General features: G+C 34.4%; 1 protein-coding gene across 3 annotated transcripts in view; it reads left to right on the plus strand.

The window, feature by feature from the left end:
- VCAN (versican) overlaps positions 1-13338 on the plus strand; it is a 92847-nt gene that overhangs the window by 59811 nt on the left and 19698 nt on the right. For all 3 annotated transcript variants that reach the window (XM_014057244.2, XM_014057245.2, XM_014057246.2), the window contains 4 exons: positions 1452-1565; positions 2935-3048; positions 10687-10845; positions 12376-12458. In XM_014057244.2, the coding sequence (XP_013912719.2) occupies positions 1452-1565; positions 2935-3048; positions 10687-10845; positions 12376-12458 (470 nt within the window). The remainder of the gene's footprint in view (positions 1-1451; positions 1566-2934; positions 3049-10686; positions 10846-12375; positions 12459-13338) is intronic.

Below are 13338 nucleotides of genomic sequence, written 5' to 3' on the forward strand. Positions count from 1 at the left end.
AAATGTAGTAAGTGAACTGAACGATCATTGGAATGGTGACAGAAGTTTCTATTATGATAGCTAGACCTAGTTGTCTAGTTCACCTGGTACATTTGTGCATTCAAATGTGGACCCTGAAAAATTCAGAACTGGTTGCATGAAGAAGAAAAAAGATATTGCATGAATTATATGTGAAATATTTGTCAATATTTTGGAATAGAAAAAATATTACTAATGCAATAATGTTAGACTTTTGGAAATCACTGAATCATAATGATATTAAGAGATACAGCAATATGTATGTGGCTAACTGTGAAAGAGAAATAGTTACTTTGGAGGGAAAAAGTGGAATTCATTTTTATATACAGATCTTGAAATGAAAGCTATTCGCACCGGACAGCAGACTGAATACCAGTTCTCCCTTGTCTGCTTTCCCTTCCCTGGAATTTGCAATAATTTTATTATTTTCCATTGTGCTCACGTGCAGTGTGATTCAACATGTGAAATCAGTATTACTGTGGATAAAGTATTCATACAGATAAGAGATTCATGAGTTGGATAGCTAGCTATGTAAGACATTTAAATTCTGAGAATTTCTGTGGACATCCACCATATTTAGCTTAGATTATTTTTCCCAATGGGAAGGATTTGAGAAGATTTCTCATAGTTTTCTATTGAGGGTTTTGCACAAAATAAGTAGTCAAGGCATAGAATATTTTATCAGTAGTTATATTTAAAAAGGTGCAATTTGGGCCTGATATACTTTCAGACACAACAGATTCACATAATTACTTAATATGTTGGTGTCATTCTAGTAATAAGTAATAGTTTTACGTATATGTAACCTTTACTTAAAAATACAAAAGAAACCTTAGAAGTTTTTTATTTGACAAGACAATAGATTCAAAAAATAAATTGAGTTCTGGGTGATATTTTTTAAAATAGAATGTCTTATAAATTGATTAAATATAGTGTGAATTGAAAGGTTGTGTTTATCCAAGGTCACAATTCACACTGAGATGATAACAAACAAAATGTACGTTATAAGAATTGTTGTTCTGTCTACCCAGTCATTGCACATAAACTAACTTCGTTCAGATAATACATGTTTCATTCACTGTGTACTTGTTTTAACTATTTTGGCTATAATTAATTGTCATATCATATCAGCTAAATCCTCAACAAAATATTAAGACTGCCAAAATCAAAACAAAGCATCATTGAAGTAAACAAAATATTGTTCAAAATAATTTTTCCTGATGTAGTAAATTCATTTATATTATGAAAGCATGAATTATTGTTATTGCCACACCTTATGCTTAATTAATTATATTTGCTTGCATGCTTATAGTGTTTAATCTGTTAATGTAACAGATTGCAGCACTTGGGATAAATTCAGAAAAGTTTTGTGCACAGAAACAAACTAACTTTAAAAAAATATATAGCTATTTTCAATGAACTCATTTTTACAGGCCAAGATCTATGTAAAAGCAATCCATGCTTGCATGGGGGCACTTGTTACCCACGTGACTCTTTCTATATCTGCACCTGTATGCCAGGTTACAGTGGTGATCGTTGTGAAATAGGTAAGAAATAAATGCTTTGCTATTTTTGACTGTCTAATTTTTTTTAATGTGCAGAAGAAATTCAGTAATGAACATTAAAGTTCAGGCAATAATGAGATTTATATCAACTATACTCAACTAGCCATTCAGCAAATGCAATCCATGTTCATACAAATGGAATATCTAAGTGTAAATATCACCAGGGTTATAAAACATGCATTATTTGCTATACTTTTCTATTCATGTTCTACCTAATGGTGTTGCATAGTAAGACATTTTATCTGTATGTTGCTGTTTTCTTTTTTTCCTTCAATAAATAAAAGACTATATCAGGTATAAATAATAGATAAGCAAATTATAATATTAATATCTGGTTTTGATAAATGGATGCTTTAAGGAAAAAATACTGATCTATTTCAAATGTATGTGTCCATTAATAGCTGCACCTAATTTGCTTCCAGACATAGAATCAGTTTAACAGAGCCTTGGAAACAGGAAGACAAAATTTATTTATTTTTTAAAATAATCTTCTCCAACTGGTGCTGTGCACATATATTGGAATACATGCTAGATAGATATTCTGAATTTTTAATCAAATATATTTAAAGGGTACCAAATGAGGAAGGATATTTCAAAAATGCCCATACCTTTCCAGATCTAATTAGAATAGTCTGTGTCATCCTTATTTAATAAAATTTATTAAAAACTAGTCTTTGAAGACATGAGAATGCTTATTAAATTAATGAAAGAAAGGGTCTTTTTGTTTGCTGAGTTCGTTCAGCCAAAGGCATGAAGCAATTTTAGTAATAAAAGATTTCCTTATTCTGATGGGTTTGTTTCCTGTTATTTAATTATTCCATACAACCTGGATTTTTACTTTTTGAAGATTTGTAACGTATTATTTCATACATTATTTATTTTGAATGGGCAGCAAGATAAAGATAAAATAAACAGCATGAATGACAATGCCTCCAGCCATTAAGAGGTACAGAAGTTCAGTGTTTCATGTTGACAGGTTAGAACAAGTTGGACACTTGGCAGCAATAATTACCCAGATTTTCCTTTTGAAAAAGGAATTGCTGTAATATATTTTCCCCCCAGCAGTTCAAGTAGTGACAGGTAAACTGAAGGTGCAGGTTAGAGATTTAGGATGATTTTTAACAAGGGCAGGTTGATGTGCTGCATTTAGAAAAGTTCTCTGTGTGGCAAGTATATTCAAATATTGTGCAAAAAAATTAAGTTTATATATTGGGATGCCTGAAATCCATTAATAAATTATTCTACTTGATATAATACTACTTTATATAATACACACACATACACACACACACAATGTGAAAATGAGAATAGCTGTTGTAAACCATTATTTGTTTGTAATTTTCTTGAATAGAAATCGATGAATGTCAATCCAGTCCTTGTAGAAATGGTGCCACGTGCATTGATGGTGTCAATACATTTGCTTGTCTTTGTCTTCCAAGCTATGTTGGAGCACTTTGTGAAAAAGGTGAGAGACCAATTTGAAATGTGCAGTTAACTCAATGCTACTTTTGAAATAATCTATGAAAGGTGGCAAAAAGAATCATCTGCCACAGGGATGGGATGAATGCATTTTATTTCTTTGGGTATTATATTATTTATTCTAAATATTTAATACTGCCTTTCTAGAATCACACCTACATACAATAGGATAAATAAAAATGACTTTATGTAGGCTTTACTTTTTCTTCTTGTGCTCAAGTCTTTGTTGTTGCTGATAATTAGAGAAGAAGAGAGTAATTTATTTACAGCATTTACTGTATTTTCTGGACTTTAAGATGCACTGGAGTATAAGACACACCAAGATTTTGAAGAGGTAATTTTTTTAAAAAAAGTTTTTGCACTCTGTAGACCTCCCAAACCCTCTGCATGCCTCGTTTTTTGTGAAAAATGGGGCATGTAGGGAGTTTGAGAGGCCTGCAAAGTGTTCCTGGGGGCTGGAGGGCGGGGGCAAAAATGGGCAAAAAATAGGGCATGCATAGGCTTTGGGAGGCTTTTTTTTGCCCTCCCCAGCCCTCAGGAGCACTTTGCAGGCCTCCAAACCCTCTGCACATCCATTTTTGCAAAGGGGGCAGGGTTTTGGGAGGCCAAAAATGCTGTATTCAATGTATAAGATGCACCCAGATTTTCATCCTTTTTTTGGGGGGGGGGAAAGGCGCATCTTAAATACGGTAGCTTAATCAGCTACAAAAACTCACTAAACCAAATGCTGTAAAATACTGTATTTTGTTAAGAACAGTAATAAGTGTTAATGAGATCTGGAGTTTGTATTTTGGGGAAATTTTTACAGGATGCTGATGTAAAGTTAAATATAAGAAGGATGATCAAAATAATTATGCCTTTTTTGACCCAAATGCCATGTTAAAATTTCAGAACATGTTAATAAAAATCTTTATGAAATTTTGATAGTGATGTTTCTATACTATACATATAGTATAATAGCTCTACTCTGCAATTTTTGCAACTGAATTGAGTCCTGAACAAAGCAAAAACATTTCTGAGCTAATACAATGTTTCTTTTCCTTCTAAATCTGAACTCCTTCTATTGTAAGAAATATCTCAGATTAATTTTTGGCAAAATGACATTAAGAATAAATACAAGTTTTTCAGTGTAGGTTGATGTCCTGTCCAAAGGTAATAAAGAAAGTTCCAAAAACATGAGAAGGAGTGAAAATTCTTCTTCTGTAGGTTGTATTCGTTTCGAATCTCACTATGACTAGATTTATTCTCACTACAACAAAATAATTTAATGCATACTGGCAGGTTCCAGGCTTGGTTTTTTTTTTTTTTATCATAATCCTATTGGGTGAAAGGCTCTAAATTTAAAAGTGCTTTTGGAAAGAAAAAATATCCATGAGGCTAAAAGTACTTTTGTGATACATTATTTTTTAAACCTAAGGCAAAGGATAAGATTCATTGTAATTAATTTTTAATAGTCTCATTAATAATAGAAATAATTCAGAATTCAGCTCTTTAATATAGGACCCTAAGATGACAAATGTTTTATTTAGCAGTTAATTTGAAAATAAATCTAATAAATCCCAAAAAAATTTCAAATCATTATAACTTTAAATTCTACTTTATGACTACAGTGTCATACAGTTGAAAGTTTGGCCTGGGGAGTTTAGGTGCATGATTAGGGAGATCAACTCCCCCCTCTACTTTAGGAATTAAGTCAGTGTCATAAGATATACATAGAATCAAGCTTTGTTCTAGAATAAAACTGAAAAGAAAGAAGGTAAAAATATATATTTAAATAGTCACATGCAAGACATTCTGCGGTGAGGAACTAAAAATATAGAGCTTCTAAAATTATAGACAAAAGCCAGTTTGGTGGTGCGGTTAACATGCTGATTTAGAGCCTAGGAATCTGTGAGTTCGATTACTGCCTTAGACATGAAAGCTAGTTCTGCCTTCAGCCCTATGAAGAAGTTGATGGCAGGTCACTTTGAAAAATGCTGCCAAGGAATCTACACAGTCTTGTTTTTGAGTCACCCAAAATAAGGTTCAGCTGGATAGACCATTAAAAAAAAATCATAGAAAGCATCTTAGAACAGCCAATGGAAAAATATACATGCATAGATAAAGATGGGACAGACCGGTGGTGGGTTCTGGCTGGTACGCCCCGGTATCAGCGTACCGGTGGCATCTTGGAGCATGGCCACCATACTGGAATGGTGTTTTTGAGGGCTCACCCATCCACCTGCATTCCTTACCTGTATTTAAGCCAATTGGGCCATTTGTGCACATACAGTGCCTGTGCAACCTCTGCCGAGCAACTTGAGGTCGGGTGCATATGTGTGCACAGCATGTGTGCCTGAGGTGGACGCCTGGCCCCATTGCAGCATACGGGATCCGGAACTCACCACTGAGACAGACCACAAGCAGCTCTGATACAAAGAGATTCCAACTTGGACAAAAAAAAAATGGGCACAAAAACCTCCCATGCAATGGCTAAGCTTGCATAAAATAAAAGATGCTGGAGATGCTAAAGCATTGACTAGCAAACCTAGAAATCAAACTTAGCACAAATCTTAGATAAAGTTTTCCCATTTCCCTAGAAACTAGATGACTCTGGAACACAGTTTATTACTTGGGTAGTTATCTTTCTGGTAAATACCTGCTTAAATCTGAAGCTGAGGCAAGGCGTTACTAAAAATAACTTGTCCTAACTAGTGGAAATAGAAGAATTGGGTAATCTGTTTTTGTCGTGACTCAGAGCATGGAACTATTCCTTGTGTTGATGTGGGTTGACATATTTGTTTAAGAAGATACATTTTAGGAATATCTGAGTTCTATTAGCTGGTGAAGAATTCCATTCATAATGACCAACTGAGGAATTCAAGTGAGACACTTAGTGAATACTTATTTCCTTGTTTGTTATCTAGAAAGTATCTTTATACAAACTATATTAGGATTAGGATAATTTCCTCCATCTAATTTTTCCTCTGTGGGTTGAAAATTCTGGAGGAACTTAAGTACAAACTTTTCCAGTCCATAAAATAATTTAAAAGATACAGTGCTTACCAAACAGTTCCAATATCATGTCATATTACCTAAAATAAAAAAGGCTGAAACATATAATTCTGTTTTAGAGAAAGGGCACAAGGAAGCTTGCTGTGAATGACTGGTGGATTGTTGTTGTTTTTTGCAACTTGAACTGCTATGTTCTCAAGAATTCATGCTATGTAAAGCACCTTAATTAATCCTCATTTCCCGTTGGAAAGAACTGACCCAAAGTAATTTCATACTCTGCAATTTATTGTATTTTTCAAAACTTACTTTTCCCATCGATTTCAGTAAGCAATATTGAATATTACGGTAAGTATGAATAACACTGGATTCTGTATATCCACACTTGCCCAATCAGTCCTCCATATTCTATTGTTCTGTGCCTTCAAATTTAACATTTTTCTATAATTCTGAAATGAAAAAGACTAAACAGTATAATCTCAAAAATAGGCTTAAGACTGGTTTTATACACCCCAGAAAATTCTTGCAACCACAACTTTAGCAAAAATAAATCCCAGTCCTATCTTTTGGATAATGACCCTAACAGGTTGTGCTTTTCATACAGCAAAGTGAGTTGTTAAATGCAAAATGAGATAGGATTTTGTATTTAGCCTTTATCACTTAGAACAGTGGTTCCCAAACTTGGCAACTTTAAGACTTGTGGACTTCAACTCCCAGAATTCTCCAGCCAGCAGAGCTGAAGTTGAAGTCCACAATTCTGGGAGTTGAAGTCCACAAGTCTTAAAGTTGCCAAGTTTGGGAACCACTGACTTAGAACAATGTTTCTCAAACTTGGTACCTTTAAGATTTGTGGACATCATCTGGCTGGGAATTCTGAGAATTGGATTCCACACATGGTTGCCAGATACGCAAAGTATCAAATTTTACAAGTAGATGGTAGCATGGTATAGAAGCCGACCAAATCCATATTTAAGTTAGTAAAAGGAATTATTATTGTATTGGCAGAGTAGATTCGTGACAGTAAACTTCATGATTAGTAGTTGTTGTTGGTGGTTTGTGTTCCAATTTGTAATACTATTTGGCAATTTTTGCTGTTTGTCCAAGTCAATCCCAATTCATCTTTCAAGTATTTAGTTACTCTTCAGTGTCAGTGGCTATGTAATGGATATCTTTAATATATTTGCTGATGCTTATATTAGTTTGATCCAATATGCCTTTTTAATGTGAATTGTGTCACATTTTCCATTATCTCCAGTCAGTATAAGACATTAGCATTAAATGCTTCCAATAGTGCCACATGGCAGAATGTGAGTAGATCCCTTGTGTCAGAATGATATTTGTAACTGATGCTGTTGACACATGTTAAATCACCTCACTGAAAATAACAGCTGTATTTCTCTTAAAAACATCCTGAGAGTATTATTCAGTGAGATCAGATGCCTGTCCAGAGTTGTTGCTCACACTAGTTATCCCATAGTGATCAGCCTGTGGACCATAGAAACTCCCAGGCAGGCTATAATACACCCAGTGGTGGGTTTCAGTCAGTTCGCACCACTTGGGAGAACCGGTTGTTAATCTTCTGAGCAATTTGGTGAACTGGTTGTTGAAAGAAATTAGGATAGAGAACCAGTTGTTATTTGAATCCCACCACTGAATACACATTTTCTCCTTTTTCTTCAGCAGCTAATTCTAAAAATGACATTACTCCAATGCTGGCAGTACAGTGGTGTCTATAATAGCTTTGCTTAAATCCCTTTAATTTAAAAGTGTTAGTATTACTATGGCCTTTTGTGTAGTAAGCTCCACAGAGAAAGACAGCTGTAATGCATTGTGGGAGCTCCAGCTTCTTGGCAGGCACTGAGTTCTGTATCAAGGAGAAATTTTGGAACACCAATAGTAGATTTATTATTTGTGCTAGGAAAATTTTAAGAGTGTTATGTCAAGGAATTGAATTTGTGTTATGATTCCCCCCCCCTAGTATATTCTTCAAAGGCATAAAAAGAGAAAGATATTACCAATAAAGGGATGGTAGACACTTTAATAAGTGTGTTTATTCTGTATGTTGCTTCCATTGTGTATAATTGTTGTAACATGTGCAAACTAACAAGAACTCAAGGCAAGAGTAACAATGTCACTAAGTTTTCCAATAGTACAAGAAATGAAGGAACATATAATCTGGTTTACAAGGATTACTTCTTTGCTGCTTGAATGTATGGGCTTGACTTTAGATAGTAGTTTTTGGAAAAAGTAACTTCATACTCTGAAGAAAAGCAGTCTGCCCTGTATAATTATTCAATATTTTTTTAAACCAGAGCAGAAAATGTAGTTTAATTTAGAATCTCTCTGTCTTTTCTCTCTCTTTTCATTCTTTCACTTTGCTTCTGTAGTTTGATTTTGTCTGTATGTGTCACTTCTTCCTGGCAGTCTAAGAAAATTTGACTTACTGTAGATTATAATGTTTATGGAATCTTCCAGTGTAGCTAAGCATAATCTATTTCATTTCATTTTTTTCTGATGCTTTTTGTCTAAAGAGTTACCTTTTGAAATATTTGCAAGTACTGTCTCTGCCTGTAGGTTTAGTTTTGAAAGTTGGGGGGATAGCCCTGCTGATTCTTAAAAGATATAGAAGATCTTGCAGCATAGATATGCTAACATATTTTATCTCAGAGACATCAGCTTGGAAAATTGAGATTATTCATGTTCTTAATAAGTCATGTTTTCTTATTCTACATCTAAACTCTGATATTGATAGTTATTGAAATAAACATTGCTATGGTTTTTGGCTGCTAGTAAAGTTTTGTTGAAGAAATGCTGCAATGGTTACAGCTGATTCATTTCCCTAATAGCTGTGTTAGAACAACAATTCTGTCTGCCATTCAACTGCAGACCGGTTCTCAAACCCATTTAATCATGCTGCAGATATAAAATATGCTGTCTGTGTAAAGATGTTTATATACTGTAATCAACTTCCAAAATTAAGAATGAACCTCTGCATTGGAATAAATTCTAGGTTAAAATATTAAAAAACATCATAAATATATAAAGAAGAACTTGAGTTCATATACGGCACCTCTTAATTTTAAATGCCTGAAGTGAAACCCACCTCCACAAAGTCAAGCTCAACTCCCAGTGAATTCATAGATAGATTCATGTTTGTTTGCTTGCTTATGGTGGTGCCATTGTGGCGCAGTGGTTAGAGTGTAATACTGCAGGCTACTTCTGCTGATCACCGGCTGCCAGCAGTTTGGCAGATCGAATCTCACCAGACTCAAGGTTGACTCAAACTTCCATCCTTCTGAGGTGGGTAAAATGAAGACCCAGATTATTGGAGACAATATGCTGACTCTGTAAACCACTTAGAGAGGGCTGTAGAGCTGTGAAGTGGTATATTAGTCTAAGTGCTATTGCTATGGCAAAGAGAGAGGGAAGATCAGAAGAACTTTTGCCAATGTTTTTTCCTGTGATGGTTTTCAACTTTTCAGGCTGGTTTGTAGTCCTTATAATACCTGGTAGCCTCCTATCCAAATACTAACCAAAGTCAACACCATTTAACTGTTTATGGTCAGTTAGGTATTCCCACATGAAATATTAATGTTCTCACAAAATATGTCATTCTATGGTCATTGCTGGTATTAATCTGGTATCTATCTACTATGATAGATGCCTTAATGCTAGATTAGATTCAGAGAGTTTAATTCCAACCTGTGAGTTTAAGACAGAATAATTCAGGATGCTTAATGGAATAATTCAGGATGCTTAATGGAAAAATATATTTAATTGGAATTAAAGTAGCACTTTACAATGTAAGTGTGGAATACTTTCAGGTTTGCAGTTTTATTTCCATTCTTGCCCACCAATGAAAATTTAAAAGACTGCATGATCCTATTTTTAAATTTTGCTGGATTAGATTCTACCAAACAATAATACACAAAATAAAATTGCACCTGTGTAAAAAGTTATAGTACAGGGGATTGGGAGATACACACTTGGAAGATATAAAGGGAAAAAAGCTATAAATAAATTCTGCTTTTTTTACAGGTTTCATTGCAACAGCAACCTCTGTTAAAAAGACAATCAATTTCCTGTTCCATCTGGAAAACTTTCTGCTTCTAAAATGAGACCTTACAGTTTTGGCTCCAGAAATAGCAGTTACTTGTCTAAAAACATCTTGTTCTCCACAAGCTTTTGTATATATCACTTGAAGTTTCTAGGCCAGTTTTCCTCAACTTGGTGAGCTGCAGATATATATTGAATTTCAATTGCCATTGTTGAAATACATCTGGAGGCCGTCAGGTTGAGGAAGGCTATTCTAGATGGTAAGATGATTTGCCAGACCACAATGATCTCCTACAATGTACAAAGTTTCTTTTCCAGAATGCTCTTTCTTTCCATCGTGTTACGTATTGCTGAAAGCCAGGCATCAAATAGTACATGCTGATGTTAAATAAAACACATAAATGACACACATGCCGTACAAAATTAGTATGTGCTACTATTCGTTTTCATATTTCTTGAGATGAAACATGTCATTGGATATTTCTGTTTGATTTATTTCAATTTTACATGGTTAGTGGGCAATTCTGGTCATTGACTATGCATGTTCAGTGTACATTTTTATGTTCGTTCGTTGCAGACACTGAGACCTGTGATTATGGATGGCACAAGTTTCAAGGGCAATGCTACAAATACTTTGCCCATCGCAGGACGTGGGATGCAGCTGAGAGAGAGTGCCGCCTGCAGGGCGCCCATCTAACCAGTATCTTGTCTCAAGAAGAACAACTGTTTGTAAACCGTAGGTGCTTTCTGTTGGAGTGCAACTGGGAGTAAATTATTGTAAAATAAATAACTCATAGGACACTACACATTTTCATTATCATTCCTGAGATATTCATTTTATCATTCATTACTAATCTATTCTGTTCATTTCCAGCTCTGTAATAGCTGAAGTTTTAATATTTGCTGGTATTGGAGAGAATATTCTTTACTCTGAATAATACTCTAAATACTGAATAATTTAGTTCATGGGGAAAAATAATAGTAATCAATTAAAGTGACACAATTCATTATGAAACATTTATTTTGATCTTGCCACTTAGACTGTTAGACTGTTTTATCATCAGACACTTAAAAATACTGACGCTCAGAGGGCAAAGAAGCAAATAACTTATTTATATCCTATTCCAAATAGCTAGCATTTATCACAGTTGTAATCCTGCTTGAAAACCTAAAGGATATAAATACTGTTCATTAGCTGGGTTAATGTTTAGGTATGATATTCAATCTAAATATTTCCTTAAAAGAAAAGCTGAGAAGTTTGACTTCTCTTTTGAGAAGCAATGAATTGCTGGTTTTCTGCCAAGCCATTTGGCATATCTAAAAAGTGCTTGATGTTAGCAAGAAAAATACATGATTGAAAAGAACAGAAATTGAAATTAATTAGGAAATATAGGTAGTCCATGGTACAAGAATTTCTATTGCTAAGGCAAGGTGGTCATTAAGTGAGTCATATCCAATTTTAGGACATCTTTGTTAAGCGAATCATTGCACTGTTAAGTGAATCCTATGGCTTTTAAGCAAATTATGTAATTGTTAGGTTTCCCCTAGTGACTTTATTTGTCAGAAGCCAGGTGGAAAGATCACAATTGGCAATCACATAACCTTAGGATACATGCAGGTTATCAAGCACCTGGATTCTGATCACTGGACCATGGGGTAGCTGCATTGAGGACCGATCATAAGTCACTTTTTGTCAATGCAATTGTAACTTCAAATTACAATTATATTAATTGTTGTAAGTTGAGGACTACCTGTAAAACTAGGAGCATCATGAAGGCTTTTTTGATGAATACTAAATATGCAAATCAAGCTAGATATCCATGTGTTTTATTTGTGCTAGTGGATGCTCTATTTATAGAAGGAATTTTTTTCATGCATATATGGAAAGATGTATAAAGCAAGGTTGAAAATACTAATGCATCTGTGTATCAGCTGAAGATGCAGATTTAAATATAACAAATTTCCAAAGCAAACCTTTTTTCAAGTAATTGTTACCACCTTCCATTTCAAGGAGGCGTATTGCTTCTTAAACAGTATTGCCATTCAGAGCACTCAACAAGAAAAAATAGATCAGTTAAAAGTATTGTTAGTAAGAATATCTTTTATAAATATTCAAAGCTCTTAGAAGAAAGAATAAACTCTTCTACAAGAAACAATAGAAATAAGTTTCACAGATTTCATGAGGAGGCTGATGTAATTTCTTTTTGATTTTTAGAAAATTCTCTTTAATGGTAAAAAGTTACTAAAATATATAATTTCACTGTAGGCATAGGACATGACTATCAGTGGATTGGCCTAAATGATAAGATGTTCGAGAATGACTTCCGCTGGACTGATGGCAATATGCTGGTAAGAGATGACTTCTGGCAAATGTTGTATGATTGTGATACCGCTGGCTATAGTAGGAGTCTGATAAAACATTATTGTTTCATCTTACTATAATTGATGATGTCAAATAATAGTACATAGATCATTTTGGGTTTGAGGAGTTTGTGCAAAATCTTCCTCATTCTGTTGTTTCAAATTTTTTGCTTCTTTAAATTCTAGCTGAACTTATTTCTCTTAAACTGTGCAAGTCCTCTTGATTTAAATGGAGTTTGCTCTCCCTTCCTAGGAATATAATTCATGTGTTAAATTAAATGGCAAGAACATGTAAAACTGTCTGCTTAAATCCATCTCTTTTTTCACATTCTTTTACCTTGCTAGTCTCTAGTCCGACCAACCAAAACTTGATGCTGTAGCCCCGAGGGACACTTTTGACTTACATGATAATGTCAAATAAGAATAATTACCACAACTCTTTCTTTGAACTCTTTAAAAATATTTAAAATGGTTTCATTGATGTCTTCCATTCACTTTTTTTTAAAAAAAATCATTCAGTCACTTACTTCAGTCTTGTCTTCTGTAAATGAATTCAAGATATCACAATCCATTCCAATTTCAATGAAATCAGGTTCTAGATGTGTGCTATTTTGCAGCATTCTGGGCTTTTATAAAGAGTTGCTTTCCAGGGCAAGATATCACGAATGACGCAGTAGACAGTCCTGAAGAAATCCGGTGATGGTGTCTTCTACTTAAACTGCATTGAATAAATATTGTCTGCCTGTAGTTCTAGGGCAATGATGGTGAACCTTTTAGACACTGAGTGCCCAAACTGTGCACATATGCATGCCGAAATTGAAAGGCGCATGCACATATGCATGGACATGTGTGTGCTCATGAACACCAG

This window comes from Thamnophis sirtalis, unplaced genomic scaffold (genome assembly GCF_051295495.1).
Source record: "Thamnophis sirtalis isolate CommonGarterSnake01/CBP01778 unplaced genomic scaffold, rThaSir2_p1.2 scaffold_5, whole genome shotgun sequence".
NCBI classification, from domain to species: Eukaryota; Metazoa; Chordata; class Lepidosauria; order Squamata; family Natricidae; genus Thamnophis; species Thamnophis sirtalis.